At 40.9% G+C, this 19,361-nt stretch overlaps 1 protein-coding gene across 1 annotated transcript; it reads left to right on the plus strand.

Moving 5' to 3' along the window:
* Positions 1-13,913: 13,913 nt before the first annotated feature.
* LOC310794951 (L-rhamnose-binding lectin SML-like) lies at positions 13,914-19,178 on the plus strand (the record flags this gene model as incomplete). Its single annotated transcript, XM_083656978.1, has 6 exons — positions 13,914-13,944; positions 15,325-15,460; positions 16,468-16,574; positions 17,554-17,689; positions 18,776-18,879; positions 19,168-19,178. 6 exons carry the CDS (start codon positions 13,914-13,916, stop codon positions 19,176-19,178), a joined length of 525 nt encoding a protein of 174 aa, XP_083513104.1.
* Between the last annotated feature and the right edge of the window lie 183 nt (positions 19,179-19,361).

The raw sequence follows: 19,361 nt of genomic DNA on the forward strand, positions 1-19,361 counted from the left end.
CCAAAATGATCACTGTAAGTGGAGTATTTAAACAGCATTATGTATATAGGAATGATTGATCACTATAACCGTGATCACTATAAGCGGATTCCACTTGTTCTACAGAATAGTCTGGGTTAGTTTGATTTGGTACAATTGCATGGGAAACATGCTCTTTTACGCTCTCCCTCCTCAGGTGTAACGGCAAGAGGGTGTGTGAACTAAACAGACGTGCTTTGCCTGCTTTGGATCCCTGCATCGGCACCAGCAAATACCTGGATATCACCTTCACCTGCCTCCCAGCAAGTGAGTCGTGTGTCTACATGACACCAACAACGAAACTAAGGTGAAAATAAGTCAGATGCATGTGACGTCTAACCTGATTCACTTTACTTTACTTCAACAGTTTACCTCATTGTATGCGAGAACTCTGAGGCATTCCTACATTGTGGTAAGATCACAGTTTCTATTTTGTATATGTATGCTGGTGCAATAATATTATAAACATAGTATTTGAACATATGAATAAATAATAATACATTTTATTTGGAAGCGCCTTTCAAAACACCCAAGGTCGCCGAACAGTGCATTAAAAGAGACAAACATTCCAAAAGATCGTACTCGGATGAAAACAAGCATGGCAAAACGCCAGCATGCACAGATCCTTTACAGGCCCCATGCGTGTACTAAATCTATGCAATTCCACTGACGTTACTTCAATACCGCAAAGCAGCGAAGATGAGTTATGTTTAGCAAAATCCCTGTTACTAACTGTGGAGTGTTTTCAGTTTTCACACCGGGCGGTCTTCGGGTATGCCCGAAGCCCGAACCCCCGAAATACCAAAGGATATGATTACTATTATTATTAGGACAGTCAATGATTACATTACAATGATACAGTTTTTTTTAAGCATGATCTGATATGCAAATTAGCATGTGAAATCATTTAGCGCCTTCTAGCAACTTTCTGAGCAGCCAATAGCGACTTTGCTCGGAAAAGAGTTGGCAGCACTGCAGGCGTCAAGTTATGTGTTGGTGGCTGAATCACCAATCATCATCCTATGCAGGCCCGGTTCTACGGGGGTGCAAAAGCACGCATTGCACCCTTATTTTAATTGTCTGCATGCTCAGTTGAAAAGTAAAAAAAAAAAAAAAAAAAAAAAGTTTAATAAATGCTGCAGCTGCACACTTACTGTTTAAACTTGAATTATAATTGTTGTTTTTCTTTGTTCTTTGATGTGAATTTATGGCTTTTTTGGCACCTATATGTAACCTTTTAAGGTTGAGATAATTGTATTATCATTATATGGTCCAAATATTTCAGTAAAGCACTTGAAACACTTGAAATATTCTTGATTGGGTGGTATCATTCTACTTGAAATGATGGTAAAATAATGGTTATTTTTAGTAAAATAACATGTCTTCGGCCGGGCATCTGCACCCCTTCCTATCTAGGATGCATCCCTAGTCATCTTGTTCTGGACCCGGCCCTGATCCTATGCGGAAGTTGAGCCCGCCATATGAGTTAGATGGTGATTAGTCTCGCTGGCCAGACTCCTCTCCCTTCCGTCCGAGGAGTTTGGCGCCGCAGGTCTCCATAACTGGGATAAACCCTCCCCTGCTCTAGCTGCTCTCCCATTGGAGGCGTCGGTTTCAGTGGCAGCCGGATGTCCGCTCCCCGCTTAAGAAGCTCTGTCATTGGCTCCGACCATGTCAATCAGAGTGGCTTCCGCTCCCTCTTCCCTGTGTGTTGCTGTAAATAGTACCCTGCTGCCTCAGGGAAAACAACAACGCTAACTAGCTAGCAAGCTAACGGCAGAAACCTAAACGCTAGCTCGTTGCTACTGTACACGCTGAAAACGGCAAGTTGGATTGTTTGAAACTATTTTCCAAGGGCACTGCCGCTAAGCGCCCCCCCATCGCAATCCCACTATGGAGACCTGCGCCGCCAGACTCCTCGGACGGAAGGGAGAGGAGGCTGGCCAGCGAGACTAGATGATGATTGACAGATTGTTCATCCAATTACCTGCCAAGTACTTTTTTTTTTAAAGTGCCTGGCAGTTGCCCAGGATGACTTCCCAGATGTTTCTGTGCAACAAACCATCTGGCACAGGCTGCGCCGTGGGAACAAACATTGAGACTACCACTTGCCTTTTGCATCTCAAACTAGAATTTACCACATGTTTCTTTCCTCTCTACCTTTCCAACATTTCCTCCTCCTGTTCTCAGAAAATGGGCAGGTTATATCTGTCTACGGTGCTGATTATGGCCGCCGCGACCGGACCACATGCTCTTACCAACGCTCTATCCATGATATCCTAAACGTCCTCTGCAGTTGTCGGGTCGTTAGCCAAGTTTGCGAAAGGTGCTGTTGCATATTCCTTGGTTATAACTTTAACTTCAGTTTGAGAATTATGGGGGGAAATCATCGTGTATATAGACCAGTGGTTCCCAACCTTAGAGTGGGGGGTCGCCCGGAATTCAAATAGGGTCGCCTGATTTATTTTTTATTTTACACCAGACCCAATTTAATACTACCGAAGATGATTAGGGTCACTTGCGATTTTATTTTATTGTTTACTTATTTTTTAGTTCTGAGTTTAAAGTGATAATCTAAAGATTTCAGTTGTGTTCTCTTGGGTGACACCTATGGCGATGAGTGGTAATTGCAGGTGACATCCAAACAGTGTTGCATTATGTGACATTACTAATGTCACATAATGTCACTATATACTGCAAAGGCTTCCATCAATGGACCATAGCCTCAATCAACATTGAGAGTGACTCTTAATTTATTTATTTTCATTTAGATGAAAATCTTTGAGATTATAATTTTAAATCGCGATTCTGAAAAAAAAGTCAGAGTTTTGAGATTAAAGTCAGAATTCTCAGATTAAAGTCAGAAAAGAGAAAACAAAGCATACTATGTGACATCACTGATGATGTGACTGATGACATTATCGATGGTGTACCGGAATTTGAATGTCGCCGGTCCCTAGATTTTAGCGACGTCAAAATAGGGTCACGAGCCAAAAAAGGTTGGGAACCCCTGTTATAGACGTTTTACAACTGTATAACAAAGTTAGTGGCAGGTGGTACAGAGGACAGATTTGTTGAAATTGAGATGGGACTAAGACAATGTATTCACTGGTGTCACTCTGCATTCACAGCTGTAACGGGAAGAAAAGCTGCACTATCAGTGTGAATAGCTCAGTGTTTGGGAACCCCTGCCCGGGCACTTACAAGTACCTGGAGTTGGCTTACATATGTGACTGTAAGTACTTGAAAGGCCTGTTTGGGCTGTCTCACTCTGCTGAAGGTTACATGGGGTTACACCACACGCACGCAGAAACATACCTGGGGGTGTACCATGGGGTGGGAAAGAGGGCATGGTCGACTTAGATCACATTCTTCAAGTGGAACGAAAAATGATCTCAATGCTTTGAGAAACCCATCAGCAGTGTTGGGCGGTAACGTGCTACTCAGCACGCTAACGCGTCACAGCAATGTGATTACTTTCTCAGTAAATTCAGTAAATACATTAAAGACAAAATGAACCCAACGGAGCCCAAGTGGCGCGTGGGTCAGGGCCGATTTTACCAACGGGCTTACCGGGGCTGAAGCCCCGGGGCCCGGGACATCAAGGGGCCCCAATTTTTTTTTTTTTTTTTTTTTTTTTTACTAAATAATTTTTTTTTTTTTTTTACTAAATAATAATAATACTAAATAATAATAATAAAAGTGCTTGTTGTTACATCTCAGTGGCAATGTTTTCTTTCCAATCAGGCTGTTTATGAAAGAACATGATGGCTAAACCTACAGTTTGTGTTTGTAAGTTAGAATGCTGACAGGAGAGCAGGTGGTGACATGAAAGTTAATGAGAAAAGGAGAAGATACTGAATAATGACATCACAACAGTATAATCCTAATGTTGATTTAAAATGAGATATTCCTTTAAATACGGCTAAAAAACGTTAAAAAAAAACACTCAAATTTTTTTCGCCGACACTCCCTTCCGCTTGAGGGGGGGGCCCTGCAGAGATGAATAGCCCCAGGGCCCATGAAGTGTAAAATCGGCCCTGGCGTGGGTCGTCGGAGTCACGTTTCAGACTGAAAAACAAAACTTGTCTGAGACGACAGGTTGAGAGGCGGCCATAGTAGCATGTCGATGGTTTGATTTGACAATTCTGGTGACTGGATTTGGCTTTGGCCAATCCTGGCGTGTTCCGCCCCCAAATCGAGTGGGATTCAGCGTGTTGTGGCGCTAGGTTCTAACGAAAAACAATGACAATGTATGCTCACTGAAGGAGACCCCCCCCCCCACCCTCTACAAAAAAAAGGCCTGATATCAAATTCCTCATTGAGGCCTTTAGGGGCCAGAGTGCCCAGTGTATGTATCCAGAACAGTTCACGTTTAAGGAGCATAGTATTCATGTCACCCCCTCTGCGTGGATGTTTCATCGGCATGTCTCACACTCCCACCCTGTTCTGCCTCTGATTGGACTACCGCAATTTTTTACCCTAACCAATCAATCACTCATGCCTAAATCCAACCCAATCAGAGGCAGAGTAGGGGGTGTGTGGGGGACATGCCTTCGCCATCCTGGGGAAGTGGTTCCGCATCCCATCTAGCGCCTGTGGAGCGGCTGTTCAGTTTCAGAAGTTTGCGGCTCACCTCCAGACAGCAGACTGAACAGGATCTTACTAGCTGTCCTCATCGTTTTTTGTTTTTTGTTTACACTTTACAATACAGTAGACAAAATGGTAGTAGTTGTGGTAGTAGTAGTTACTAAGGCACGAGTGACGAACGAATCAGGATCGACCCGATAATTAATGAATTGTTAATGAATAGTTCATAACCCTGAATAGTGGACGATATTAGATAATGATGAGTTACTAGGGAACATATTAATGAATCATTAGATAATGATTAGTTCATAAATATCTGTAAATAGACACACTGAGCACTTGCTTAATGAGTAGTTCCTGATAAACTAATGAAGCAGTCACTGAGCGACCAAAAACTAGTAGTGACTCATTAATTACTTATTAGTTAACCATTTACTCTTTTTGTGCACCCTGAGGAAAATGGTACATCATACTGAGTAGTTGATATGTAATGTGGAATTCATAAAGTGATGGATTACTTAGTAACTACTCAGTATGATGTAACACTTTACTTGGGGTGAAAAAAAGAGTACGGTAACTAATGATTAACTAGTAATTGGGGGGTACGGTGGCGCAGTCTGTAGCGCTGTCGCCTCACAGTTAGAAGGTCCTGAGTTCGATTCTCGCCTGGGACACTGTGGGCGCTGTGGTTGTGTTCCCCCCCATATCTTCAGTGCCTACTTCCCAGGTGGGTTATCTCGTCGTAAGGGCCTTTCTCTCTGTGTGGAGTTTGCATGTTCTCCCCGTGCTCCCCCAGGGGGTTCCTCCGTATATAACCCCCCCACTAAAAACATGCAGAAGATCAGATCGTCATCGTCATCCGACCAGTGACGACAACATCCGAAGTTGGTCCCCGGGCGCTGGAAAGAAAAAGCGACCACTGCTCCTGGCCTGCCCCTCGGAGGAAAGGACATGCCTGGATGGGTTAAATGCAGAGGACACTTTTCACCGGCCACCGTCAGCATGAGTGTGTTGTGGCCGCATGCATGTATTGTGGTGTTCGTGTGACAATAAAAGACAGGCTTGTCCGTTACGAGAGAGTTTTTAATTAATGAGTCCTTACTAGTTTTTTGTCTCTCAGTGACTGATTCATAGTTAATCAGGTGGGCTACTCACCCAGGAGTCCCTGCACTTCCGGCTTTTCCGTTTAAAAGTGAATGGGATTGTTGTTTGGGGATTTCAGTTAAATGTATGAAATAAGGTCTGTTGTTAACAAAATTTTATGAAACAGCTAAGTTTTTGTTCAGCAAGATAGGACCACTTTTATGACTTTTGAAGAGTGAATGCGTTTTTTTACGCGATTTTTAGAAAACGTTCAAAAGCCATAAAAGTGGTCCTAATTTGTGAAGATTATCTTTCTGTTTACAGTTTTCTGATATACTACTGATTTTGTGATGATACAACGCTGGTTGAAAATCAGCGGACTGTTCCCTTAACGATTCATCAATTAGGCTACCAGGTTGCTCCTGATTGGTCAGTGACAGCACATGATGTGTAAAAGTGAGGTTTTTCTCTGTTGTTTTGCAGATCCGGGTTTCCGGGGTGAACTTCTTGCGTCAACAGGGCCAACAGGGCAAAGTACCAGAATCACCAAAGCCACCACAGAAAACTAATGTAACGAGCTAATTACTAGTTACTTTTCCTGTAGAGTAATATATAAAGTAACTTGATTACTTTTTAAAGAAGTAATAAGTAAAGAGTAACATATTACATTTTTCCAAGTATCTTGCCCAACACTGCAGTTCGTTTCTGAAACTGTGCTGACTATGTGTACAATGCTGGTTTATGACAAATTCAACCTGCGCTGACAGCACATGTTATGTCTACAGTTTTCTCTGTGTTTTGCAGCTTATAGGTTTGATCCTGTTGTGTCGCATCACCAGAGCCACCTGTGTGATAAATCACAATAATCAGAATGTTAATGTCTTTTACCTCCAATCTTATGTATGTTTTTAAACCTTGTCTGTTTATTTGTTTTTATGTGGTATGTCCTTTTTCCTCTTTTATGAGCCTCAGATTTGCCCCAACTTTACTTACTTTTAAAAATAGACTAAAGACTTCTATGTTTACCGTCACTTTTAACTGCTGGCAGATAGAACAATTGTTTTATTCCTCTGTAAGTTTACTGGTGACAGATAGAAAAAAAATTGTTATTCCTCTGTAAGTTTAACTATTTTTGCAACTACTCTGTTGTGTTCAAGTTCAAGTTCAAGTTCATTTATTGTCTGCTTTCACAGAAATGTGTTGTAATGTGCAACGTAAGTGCCAACGTACAGAAAGTCAGAAGATACAAAAAGATAAATGACACATGGGCACATACAGACTTAAACCTGCAGCAATGTAAGGTCCTAAAAACCAGACATAAAATGTAGAATATAAAAAATAGAAAATAAGGACAGCAATAAATCCACCTGGAGTTAGTAGGGACAGGCAAGTCCGACATATTCACCTCATTTCCATTCAATTCAGCCTATCAAGTCATTCAATGGCTACCCCCAAAGTCCGGCCTATTTACCCCCCTGCTTATTCAGGAGGGTGATGGCGTGAGGCACAAAAGAGTTTTTAGTCCTGTCCAGCCGACACGCGGGACTCTGAGCCGCCTACCCGATGGAAGCAGCTCATAGTCCTGGTGGAGGGGATGAGAGGGATCGCTTACTATTTTTTGGGCCAAACGCACAGTTGCTGCGCTCTGGCTGTCAAGGAAGCCCTGGTTGACAGGTCGACTGACGATCTTGGAGGCCGTTGTCATGCTTTGTGCGTTTGGAACATCGACATAAGGGTTTGTGATGCTTGTGTGTGATGTGATGTTGTGATGCTTTTAAATGTCTATTTTATCCTCTTCTTTTATTCTCTTATTTTCTTGTGTCGACCATCTTATGTGAAGCACTTTGAATTGCCTCTATCTGATTTTATGCAAACCCAATGCTGTGGCAAGTACAGGCAACAGAAGACGCAAGGTACCAGTAGAGGGTAGGCCTATGCTTGGCGTCCAAACTACAGCTTAAAGACAAAGCTGTTGTCAAATGTCTATTTTATTCAATTTTTTATTTTCTTATGTCATCCATTTTATGTGAAGCACTTTGAACTGCATCTGTGTATGAAATGTGCTATACAAATAAACTTGACTTGACTTGACATCAAAGACAATTTTCTGTCATGCTTTGTGATAAACAATAAAGTATCTGAATCTGAATAGCTATGATTTGGTTATTATGCAATAAGCCATGCCCACTTTCATAAATCATGCCCACATTTCATGGATCGACAAAATGTCATCAAGATCTACTATGCAGTCAATTATGAGATTTAAACTTTTTGCATTTGTAGCACCCACTAGTGGTAGATCTCAAAATGCCTTTATGGGTGTGTTCAAGAAATGCCTCAACAGGTGTTTCAAATTTTGGCTTGATTAGATGAAAAGCAAAGACTGCCCTTTGACCCCAGTATATAAGTACTGAGTGTAGCTATTCCAAACCCTTGTCGATGTTCCAAACACCATTAGTCTGTTCAGCAACCACTGGCACCATGCTCTGCATCAGACTCTGCTCTACACTGTGTGAGTATACAGCTGACTTTACATTAGCACCATGCTCTGCATCAGACTCTGCTCTACACTGTGTGAGTATACAGCTGACTTTACATTAGCACCATGCTCTGCATCAGACTCAGCTCTACACTGTGTGAGTATACAGCTGACTGAGGCCTGCAGCAAAAATACTATGGCTTTACATTCATTTAGGCAGCTTTGATGTTGATTGACCTTTGTTTGACAAGGCACTGAATATTTAAAGATTTTAAAATCATGTATGTTTTTCATAATTATTTATTATGAAATTATTTGTATGATTGTAAAATATATTGATTGTTCAACATTTTCAGATTATTTGTGGGATATGCTGATAAGATTATGCTTCATGTTGCCCATTGAAACATAGAGGCCATTTACACCTGGCGCTAATTACACCTGGGCCAGGTGTAATTAGCTTAACATGCGTTTTCTGCCATCAGATTGCAATCGGATTGTATTTTATCACTTCAGCCTGATTCCATTTACACCTGCCGTTAACATGCATTTTCTGCAATCTGATTGCAATCAGATTGCAGAAATGGTTGTCCTCTCAATCCGCATAAAGTTGCTGTATCCAGATTGAGAGGACACATTTAATTTACACTTGTGTTCAATGTGTACACAATGCACCCCTGACCACCTCCGGATGCTCTTCAATGCGTTTTGGGGGTGTTTACACCTGGCATTTCAAGTGATAAAACACAATCTGATCACAGAAAACGCATGTTAATGGCAGGTGTAAATGGCCTCAATGGTGCATGGTAAAACTAATAACATAATGTGCATTGTACAGAGCCAAGGGGAAAAAATCATTTTGTTCTTGGATATGAGGCTAAGCCAGTTTGACCTTGATTGAATGCAGTGATGTTTCTTTTTCAGTGCTGGCAGCAACTTGTTTGCTTATGAGTGCAGGTAAATATATATATATATATATATATATATATATATATATATATATATATATATATATATATGAGTGTGGTATGATAATGTTTGCATGTGTTTTTTATAATTTATGAACTTGTGTGTTTAACTTACACTTTCATATTTGGTCTTTTTAGTTCTTTCCAAAGAGCGAGTCATTACATGCGAAGGAGGAAATCACCGCCTGAGTTGTAACGGAACTGGTAACTTGCTGAAGCTTTCTGTACACAGAATTGATAGTATTGTTACACACATGGCCATTTTGGTAGGAAAACAACAGGTGGTTGTGATCAATTAACAGGTGATTACAATCAAGTGACACTTACAGCCAATGGGCTGTGTGTATTGTAGTGCCATATTGGTAGGAAAAAGGCTTGTGAATGACATCGGAATACTATGAATACGGTACATTGATTTTGGCTGCCTTTTGTTTGGACTGTCGGGAAAGGTTGCCTAAGAGAAATTCCGCTTTTATCACCTGACGAGGCACGAGGAGCAAAAACAAGGCAGTGGTTTGAAATAGTCGATGCAAAAAGTGACAAACAAATGCAAGATGTTCAGAACAATACAAAGTACCAAAGAGAGATCATACAAATATTTTTGAATGTTACGCATTGGTATCTTTTTCTAGATTATTTGTAGTGGAAATCTCGCACTCGTGTGTGTATATGACTGTTATCCAAGAAAACAGAAATGCCATGAACAGAAATATGACACAGGCCAATATTTCACTTTAGCAAAAGATATTTACACTAAAGAGGCACCGGTAAGATCTGCTTAGGTTCTAGAAATGTCAGGCTACTAGTAATTACCAAAATCCCTTTTTATTTCTGACACAAAGTATATCTTGATCTGATAAACGATTGCTGCAAGCAGACAAAAAAAAAACAATGTACTCTTGAGTTAATAATTCAAATTTAGAGTGATTAACTAGCATAACTATTAACCATTTATGCATTCCATGTGTGCGCTCATCTCTATTTAACTTCTTTCTCTCTCCTCATAATTTGCTATCTCCTGTGTGTAACAGACGGGGCAGTGATCAGTGTGGAGTCAGCGCTGTATGGACGTACAAACAGCAGCACCTGCAGTGCAGGCAGACCGCCACAAGAGGTGGCCAATACAGAGTGTTCTCAGGAGGGCGCTTTGGGCATCCTCAAAAACAGGTACATGTCAAATAAATGTACAAACTCTGAAATAATGTTTGACATTTCACATAATCTTCCATCACATTTTGGACCTCTTGACAGCTTTCTCAGATGGTGGCAATTTTACTGTGCTGGTTAAGATCATTCCTTTTTCCTCATTCATTACCTTTTATTTATACAGGGGCAGTGTCACTGAGAGCAATGCTCTCTTTTTCAGGAGTGCCCTGTTCACATTCACACACACATTCATACCTGGAAGCTGACCAGTACAACCACAGTCTGATCTGCTGGCAAATGAGCAGCTCCACTGGAGCGGTTGGGATTAAGGGCCTTGCTCAACGGCACCTCAGTGGTGGTAATGTGGGAGGGGCAAGCGCTGCCTTTTCACTTTCCCCACCCAGATTTATCCTGCCGGTCCCGGGGATTGAACAGACGACCTTCTGGTCACAAGCTCTCTTCTCTTAAGCGTCTAACCTTATGCTCTTCCTTCAGGTGTAATGGTAAGAGGGTGTGTGAACTAAACAGAAGTGTCTTCCCTTCTGATCCCTGCGTCGGCACCTACAAATACATGGACACCACCTTCACCTGCCAACCAGCATGTGAGTCGTGTGTCTGCATGACACCAACAATCAAACTAAGCTGAAAATAAGTCCTATAAATGTGATGTTTAACCTGATTCATGTTACTTATTCACCAGTTCACCTTGTTCAAGATTCAAGATTCAAGATTTTTATTGTTTTATGTGAGCACTCTCTGGCACACCTACGTTGTGGTAAGATCCCAGTTTCTATTTGTTATATATGTATGGTGCATTAATATGATAAACATAAGCGTAGTAATGAACCAATTCTGCGAACGTTACTTCAAACTGACATCACCTACCGTTATGGTTTGTAGGGCAGCGAAGACATGTTACTGTCTGCAAATCCGTTACCAACTGTAGAATATTTTCAGTTGTGATATAACAATACATCGCAAGACGGTTAGAAATCGATACAAATGTGTGACTATTCAAATGGGTGATATGGGAAATGAATCGCAATGTTTTCCCCCCCACTTTGTCTTTTACAAAGACAATGAAATGTGCATTAATTGCAAAACATTTTCCAGTTTTCTCTACCTCAGAAATAAATAAACTGGTTCTTTAATTTGATTTAAAAAAAGAAAATACAGTATGTATTTGTTGTTTTTTTGTCTCTAAGAAATAATTGAAGGAATCTTTTTCACTCATAATATAATTTGTATACAATCTCATTTTGTAAAAGACAAATCAAGGGAAAATCGTATTGTGAATCGTACCGAATCATGAGTTGAGTGTATAATTACATCCCACCAGGAGGCTCCTCAATGCTGCTGGTCTGTCTGTACATCTCCAAATTAGACATGACAATACATCCATTTAGATCCATTTCTATAAGACCAACCGCTCACATTCAGAAATACCCTAGAGGCCATCTGACCAAGTGCATCATCTCACTAAGTGTCACCTGACTGATGCCCTCAGCTGCGCTGTGGGAAAACACATTTTCAATGATAAATTACTACTTGCACCTTTGATCACCTGTATCTCAAACTAGAATTGACCCCATTTTTCTTTCCTCTCTACCTTGCCAACTTTTCTACAGGTTATCTACAGGTTCTAACTGTCCATCGTGCTGATTATGGCCGCCGGGACCGGACCACATGCACTTACCAACGCCCTACCGCTGAGTTCCAAAATGTCGCCTGCTCCAGCGTCGTCACTAGCATTGTTGCTCAAAGGTGCAGTTGCATATTCCTGTTATAACTATAACCTCAGTTTGAGCAATATGGAGAAAAAAAAGACGATGGTGGTGTATTGGACGTTAGTTGCAGGTACAACAGAGCACAGATTTGTTGAAATTTGATGACATGGAAGTGAGACAATGTATTCACTGGTATCACTCTGCATCCTCAGCTGTAATGGGAAAAATTCCTGCACTATCCATGTGAGCAACTCAGTGTTGGGGGACCCGTGTGGTTTAACATACAAGTACCTGGAGTTAGCTTACACATGTGAATGTAAGTATAGCCTGTCGCACTCTGCTGAAGGTAATATGGGGTTAGAGGTATAGCCTGTCTCACTCTGAAACCAATCGTTTCTGAAACGTCTTGTACAATGCTGGTATATGAAGGAGCCAACATGCAGTTTATCTGTCTAAAGTGAGGTTTTTGTTTGGTTTTGTTGTTGCAGATCCTGGGTGAACTGGATGGACTGCGGATGTGAATTGGCAATAGCGTTATAATCCGGCATGTTTACATATCTCTGATACTAATGTTCATCAATGTGCACTGTCTTACTCGAATAAATAAATATTTTCCAAATCACAATCATCAGAATGAATCAATGCATGCATATCCATCATTCCTTGAATAAAATGCATTTTAAATCAACATCTTAAATGTAGGCCATCACATCCATTTGTGATTTGGTGCAACTCTTCTACTCTGGCCTAAAAAATTACACCGATTGACCTGACGGTGGCGCTATAACAGCCAGCTTTACATTTTGGTCCATAACTTTAGGACCGTAGCTTCTACAATCCATTATTTTTTTTAACAGGTTTCCTTGGCTCGCCCCATGTTTACTCATTGCTCTGATCTAAAAAGATACTCTATTGACCTGATGGTGGCGCTATAACAGCCCTCTTCAGGTTTTGGTCCATAACTTTGGAACTGTAGCGTCTACAATTGAAATTCTTCCGCCCCTGGATTCCTTGGCTCCTCCCGCTTCTACTCACATAGACCAAGCCATAACTACTTAGTCCCCCTAGCTGCATGGGCAGGGACCTTGCAAGGCAGGCGGTGCATGGCGAGGACAGCAAGCACAATTACATTTTCATTAGGAAATGTAGATCTTCTAGTTACTAATTACTTTTCCGGTAGAGTAATATACTATAAAGTAACGGGATTACTTTTTAAATAAGTAAAGAGTAACATTTTCCAAGTAGGTTATCTTGCCCAACACTGCAGTTCGTTTCTGAAACTGTGCTGAGTGTGTACAATGCTGGTTTATGACAAATTCAACCTGCGCTGACAGCACATGTTATGTCTACAGTGAGGTTTTTGTCTGTTTTGCAGCCTATAGGTTTGATCCTGTTGTGTCGCATCACCAGAGCCACATGTGTGATATATCACAATGTTAATGTCTTTTACCTCCAATCTTATGTATGTTTTTAAACCTTGTCTGTTTATTTGTTTTTATGTGGTATGTCCTTTTTCCTCTTTTATGAGCCACATCAAAGACAATTTTCTGTCATGCTTTGTGATAAACAATAAAGTATCTGAATCTGAATAGCTATGATTTGGTTATTATGCAATAAGCCATGCCCACTTTCATAAATCATGACCAAATTTCATGGATCGACAAAATTTCATCAAGATCTACTATGCAGTCAATTATGAGATTTAAACTTTTTGCATTTGTAGCACCCGCTAGTGGTAGAGCTCAAAATGCCTTTCTGGGTGTGTTCAAGAAATGCCTCAACAGGCGTTTCAAATTTTGGCTTGATTAGATGAAAAGCAAAGACTGCCCTTTGACCCCGGTATATAAGTACTGAGTGTAGCTGTTCCAAACACCATTAGTCTGTTCAGCAACCACTGGCACCATGCTCTGCATCAGACTCAGCTCTACACTGTGTGAGTATACAGCTGACTGAGGCCTGCAGCAAAAGAATACTATGGCTTTACATTCATTTAGGTAGCTTTGATGTTGATTGACCTTTGCATATAAATACATCAAACTCTTGAGCTACTTCTGCTCTCACTCAGAATGTCAAATGCGATGTGATGTATAGTTTTTGAGATATTAACGTTTGTTTGGCACAACTCATACTATTAACTGCCACGGGGTTACGCATTGACCTCGAGTGATGTTTCTTTTTCAGTGCTGGCAGCAACTTGTTTGCTTATGAGTGCAGGTAAATATATATATGAGAGTGTGGTATGAGAATGTTTGCATGTATTTTTTATAATTCATGAACTTGGGTGTTTAACTTACACTTCCATATTTGGTCTTTTTAGTTGTTTCCAAAGAGAGAGTCATTACATGCGATCATCAAGGAGGAAATGTCCAGCGCCTGAGTTGTGACAGAACTGGTAACTTGCTAAAGCTTTCTGTACACAGAATACGGTACATTGATTTTGGCTGCCTTTTTGTTTGGACTGTCGGGAAAGGTTGCCTAAGAGAAATTCCGCTTTTATCACCTGCACGAGGAGCAAAAACAAGGCAGTGGTTTGAAATGGTCGATACAAAAAAGTGACAAACAAATGCAAGATGTTCAGAACAATACAAAGTACCAAAGAGAGATCTGTGAGTGAAAATTGATTGATTGCTTATTGATTGGTTGTTGATCATTATTGTATCTGTTCCATAATGATCTATGGTTGGTCTGGTCATAAGACAATACAATGTTATCTATCCCTAGGAATGCTGATGGAGAGAGTCCACCTGAGAGAGGTCTTATAAGAGAGCGCCATAGATCATTATGGAACGGATACAATAATGATCAACAACCAATCAATAAGCAATCAATCAATCATTTTTCACTCACAGATCACACAAATATTTTGGTTGTTAACACATTTGGTATCTTTTTCTAGATTATTATTTCTACTAGAAATCTTGCGTGTGCGTTATAACAGTTATCCAAGAAAACAGAAATGTGATGAACAGAAATATGACACAGCCACAGGCCAATATTTATTTTTAGCAAAATATTTACACTAAAGAGGCACCAGTAAGATCTGCTGAGGTTCTAGAAATGTCAGGCTACTAGTAATTACCAAAATCCCTCCGTTTTACTTCTGACAAAGTATATCTTGATCTGATAAACGATTGCTGCAAGCAGACAACAACTATGTGCACTCTGAGTTTGTATATAAGACAGAACTAATAATTCAAATTTAGAGCGATTAATTAGCATAACTATTAACCATTTATGCATTCCATGTGTGCTCTCCATCTCTATTTAACTTCTTTCTCTCTCCTCATAATTTGCCATCTCCTGTGTGTAACAGACAGGGCAGTGATCAGTGTGGAGTCAGCGCTGTATGGACGTGCAGACAGCAGCACCTGCAGTGCAGGCAGACCGCCACAAGAGGTGGCCAATACACAGTGTTCTCAGGAGGGCGCTTTGGGCATCCTCAAAAACAGGTACATGTCAAATAAATGTACAAACACTGAAATAATGTTTGACATTTCACGTAATCTTCCATCACATTTTGGACCTCTTGACAGCTTTATCAGATGGTGGCAATTTTACTGTGCTGGTTAAGATCATTCCTTTTTCACGTTGTCCTTTGTAGTTGTAGCAGCTCCGGATAGGTGACTGAAGCTGGGTTTCACAAAATAACTATTTAGATCTTTTTTGTACTGTTGAATGGAGAAGTTGATGGTCAATTCAATTGTATTGTCTTTTCACCTTACACAAGTGCATCCATGAGACCCACAACTGTTTTCTTGCAGTCATTGCACATAGTTTATAAAACAAGAGTAGAATGAATGAATAATGAAAAAGAACGACTATCATAATATAATATAAGTTCCATCATAATCAACATTTGAATAGACGCCTAATCAAAACACGTTTATTACAGATTTATGACTACAAAAACTTGGCACACGGTGCTGAAAACCTACTGTTTTATTATATAAAAAGAGTTGCCCCCTCACAATTTTTAACTGACCCCCTTTTAGTCACTTCATCTTGGAGCCGGGGCTGAACTACAGTATAGTCTGGTTTGATTTTTTTATTTATTTTATTTAACCTTTATTTGGTACGACTGTGTGAGAAACATGCTTATTTTTTTATTTATTTTTTACCTTTATTTACACAGGGGGTGTCTCACTGAGAGCAATGCTCTCTTTTTCAGGAGCGCCCTGTTCACATTCTCACACACATTCACACCTGGAAGCTGCCCAGTACAACCACAGTCTGATCTGCTGGCCACTGAGCAGCTCCACTGGAGTGGTTGGGGGTTAAGGGCCTTGCTCAAGGGCACCTCAGTGGTGGTAATGAGGGAGGGGGCAAGCGCTGCCTTTTTCACTTTCCCCACCCAGATTTATCCTGCCGGTCCCGAGGATTGAACCGACGACCTTCCTGTCACAAGCTCGCTTCTCTAACCGTTGGGCCACCACTGGCCCTTATGCTCTCCTTTCAGGTGTAATGGCAAGAGGGTGTGTGAACTAAACAGAAGTGTCTTCCCTTCTGATCCCTGCGTCGGCACCTACAAATACATGGACACCACCTTCAGCTGCCTCCCAGCATGTGAGTCGTGTGTCTGCATGACACCAAAGAAACTAAGCTGAAAATAAGTCCGATAGGCTAAATGTGATGTCTGACCTGATTCATGTTACTTATTCACCAGTTCACCTTGTTGTATGCGAGAACTCTGTGGCACACCTACATTGTGGTAAGATCCCAGTTTCTTTGTTATATATGTATGGTGCATTAATATGATAAACAAGCGTAGTAATGAAACAATTCCGCGAACGTTACTTCAAAATGACATCACCTACCGTTATGGTTTGTAGGGCAGCGAAGACATGTTACCGTCTGAAAATCCGTTGAAATGTTTTCAGTTGTGATATAACAATACATCGCAAGACAGTTAAAAATCGATACAAATGTGTCACTATTCAAATCGGTGATATGGAAAATTAATCGCAATGTTTTTCCCCCCACTCTGAAATGTGCATTCATTGCAAAGTTTGTTTTCCAGTTTTACTCTACCTCAGAAATAAATAAACGATAAAGATACAGAATTTGGTGTGTCTAAGAAATAATTGAAGGAATCTTTTTCAGTCATAATTTGTATGCAATCTCATTTTGTAAAAGAAAAAAAAAGGTATGGGAAAATCGTATTGTGAACTCAGCATTGTGAATTGTACCGAATCATGAGTTGAGTGTATCATTACAGCCCACCAGGAGGCTCCTCAATGCTGCTGGTCTGTCTGTACATCTCCAAATTACAGACATGACAATACATCCACTTAGATCCATTTCTATACAGACCAACCGCTCACATTCAGAAATGCCCTAGAGGCCATCTGACCAAGTGCATCATCTCACTAAGTGTCACCTGACTGATGCCCTCAGCTGCGCTGTGGGAAAACACATTTTCAATGAATTTTCCAACACTTTAAATTACTACTTGCACCTTTTGATCACCTGCATCTCAAACTAGAATTGACCCCATTTTTCTTTCCTCTCTACCTTGCCAACATTTCCATCCTCCTGTTCTCAGACCAGGGGCAGGTTCTAACTGTCCATGGGGCTGATTATGGCCGCCGTGACCGGACCACATGCAGTTACCAACAACCCCCTACCTCTGTCCAAAATGTCTCCTGCTCCAGGGTCACCACTAGCAGTGTTGCTGAAAGGTGCAGTTGTATATTCCTATGTTATAACTATGACCTCAGTTTGAGCAATATGAAAAAAACTAGAACGACCGCAACGCGGACTTATGCCTCCGCCATTAGTTCATTCTGGAGTCCAAATCGCCATTTGAGGCAAATTGGAAGAGATTCCGTCAAGGCGCTCCTGTGATGTTGCGTTACAGAGCTTGGAAATTGGGTGTGTGAGAGGTCACAGTGACCTTGAACTTTGACCACCAAAATGTAATCAGTTCATCCTCGAGTCCAAGTCGATGTTTGAGACAAGTTTGATTAAATTCCGTCAAGGCATTCCTGAGATCGCGTTAACAAGCTTGAAAATGGCGTTCGAGAGCTCACCTTGACCTTTGACCTTTGACCACCAAAATCTAATCAGATCATCCTTGAGTGTAAGGTGATGTTTGAGGCAAATTTGATGAAACTCCGTCAAGGCATTCGTGAGATATCGCGTTTACAAGCTGGAAAATGGCGTTTGAGAGGTCACAGTGACCTTGACCTTTGACTTTTGACCACCAAAATCTAATCAGTTGATCCTTGAGTCTAAGTAGATGTTTGAGGCAAATTTGATGAAATAACAAGCTGGAAAATGGCGTTTGAGAGGTCACAGTGACCTTGACCTTTGACCTTTGACCACCAAAATCTAATCAGTTCATCCTTGAGTCCAAGTCGATGTTTGAGACAAGTTTGATTAAATTCCGTCAAGGCATTCCTGAGATGTTAACAAGCTTGAAAATGGCGTTTGAGAGGTCACAGTGACCTTGACCTTTGACCTTTGACCACCAAAATCTAATCAGATCATCCTTGAGTCTAAGTCGATGTTTGAGGCAAATTTGATGAAATTCCGTCCAGGTGTTCCTAAGATATCGCGTTAACAAACATCGTACGGACGTACGGCCGTACGGACGGACAACCCGGATCCATAATGCCCCCGGCCTGGCTATCGCCGGCGGAGGCATAATAAACAATGATGGTGTATTAGACGTTAGTTGCAGGTACAACAGAGCACAGATTTGTTGAAATTTGATGACATGGAAGTGAGACAATGTATTCACTGGTATCACTCTGCATCCTCAGCTGTAATGGGAAAAATAACTGCACTGTCCATGCGAGCAACTCAGTGTTTGGGGACCCGTGCGGTAACACTTACAAGTACCTGGAGTTAGCTTACACATGTGAATGTAAGTATGGCCTGTCTGGGCTGTCTCACTCTGCTGAAGGTAATATACTGTAGGGTTACACCACACAGGAAAATACCTGGGATGTAATATGGGGTGGGAAGGAGGGTATAACCTACTTAAATCACATTCTTGACTTCAAGTGGAATGAAAAATGATCTCAACACTAAGCTTTTCAGAAACCAATCGTTTCTGAAACCTCTTGTACGATGCTGGTATATGAAGGAGCCAACCTGCCGTTACAGCAGTTTATCTGTCTAAAGTGAGGTTTTTGTCTTGTTTTTTTTGCAGATTCTCTGTGAACTGGATGGACTGCGGATGTGAATTAGCAATAACGTTACAATCCGGCATGTTTACAGTACATATCTCTGATACTGATGTTCATCAATGTGCACTGTCCCTGCTCAAATAAATAAACATTTTCCAAATTCCAATCACAATCAGATTGAATCAATGCATTCATATCCATTCATTCCTTGAATAAA

The sequence above is a fragment of the Poromitra crassiceps genome, assembly GCF_964638095.1.
Source record: "Poromitra crassiceps genome assembly, chromosome: 20".
Lineage (NCBI taxonomy): Eukaryota > Metazoa > Chordata > Actinopteri > Beryciformes > Melamphaidae > Poromitra > Poromitra crassiceps.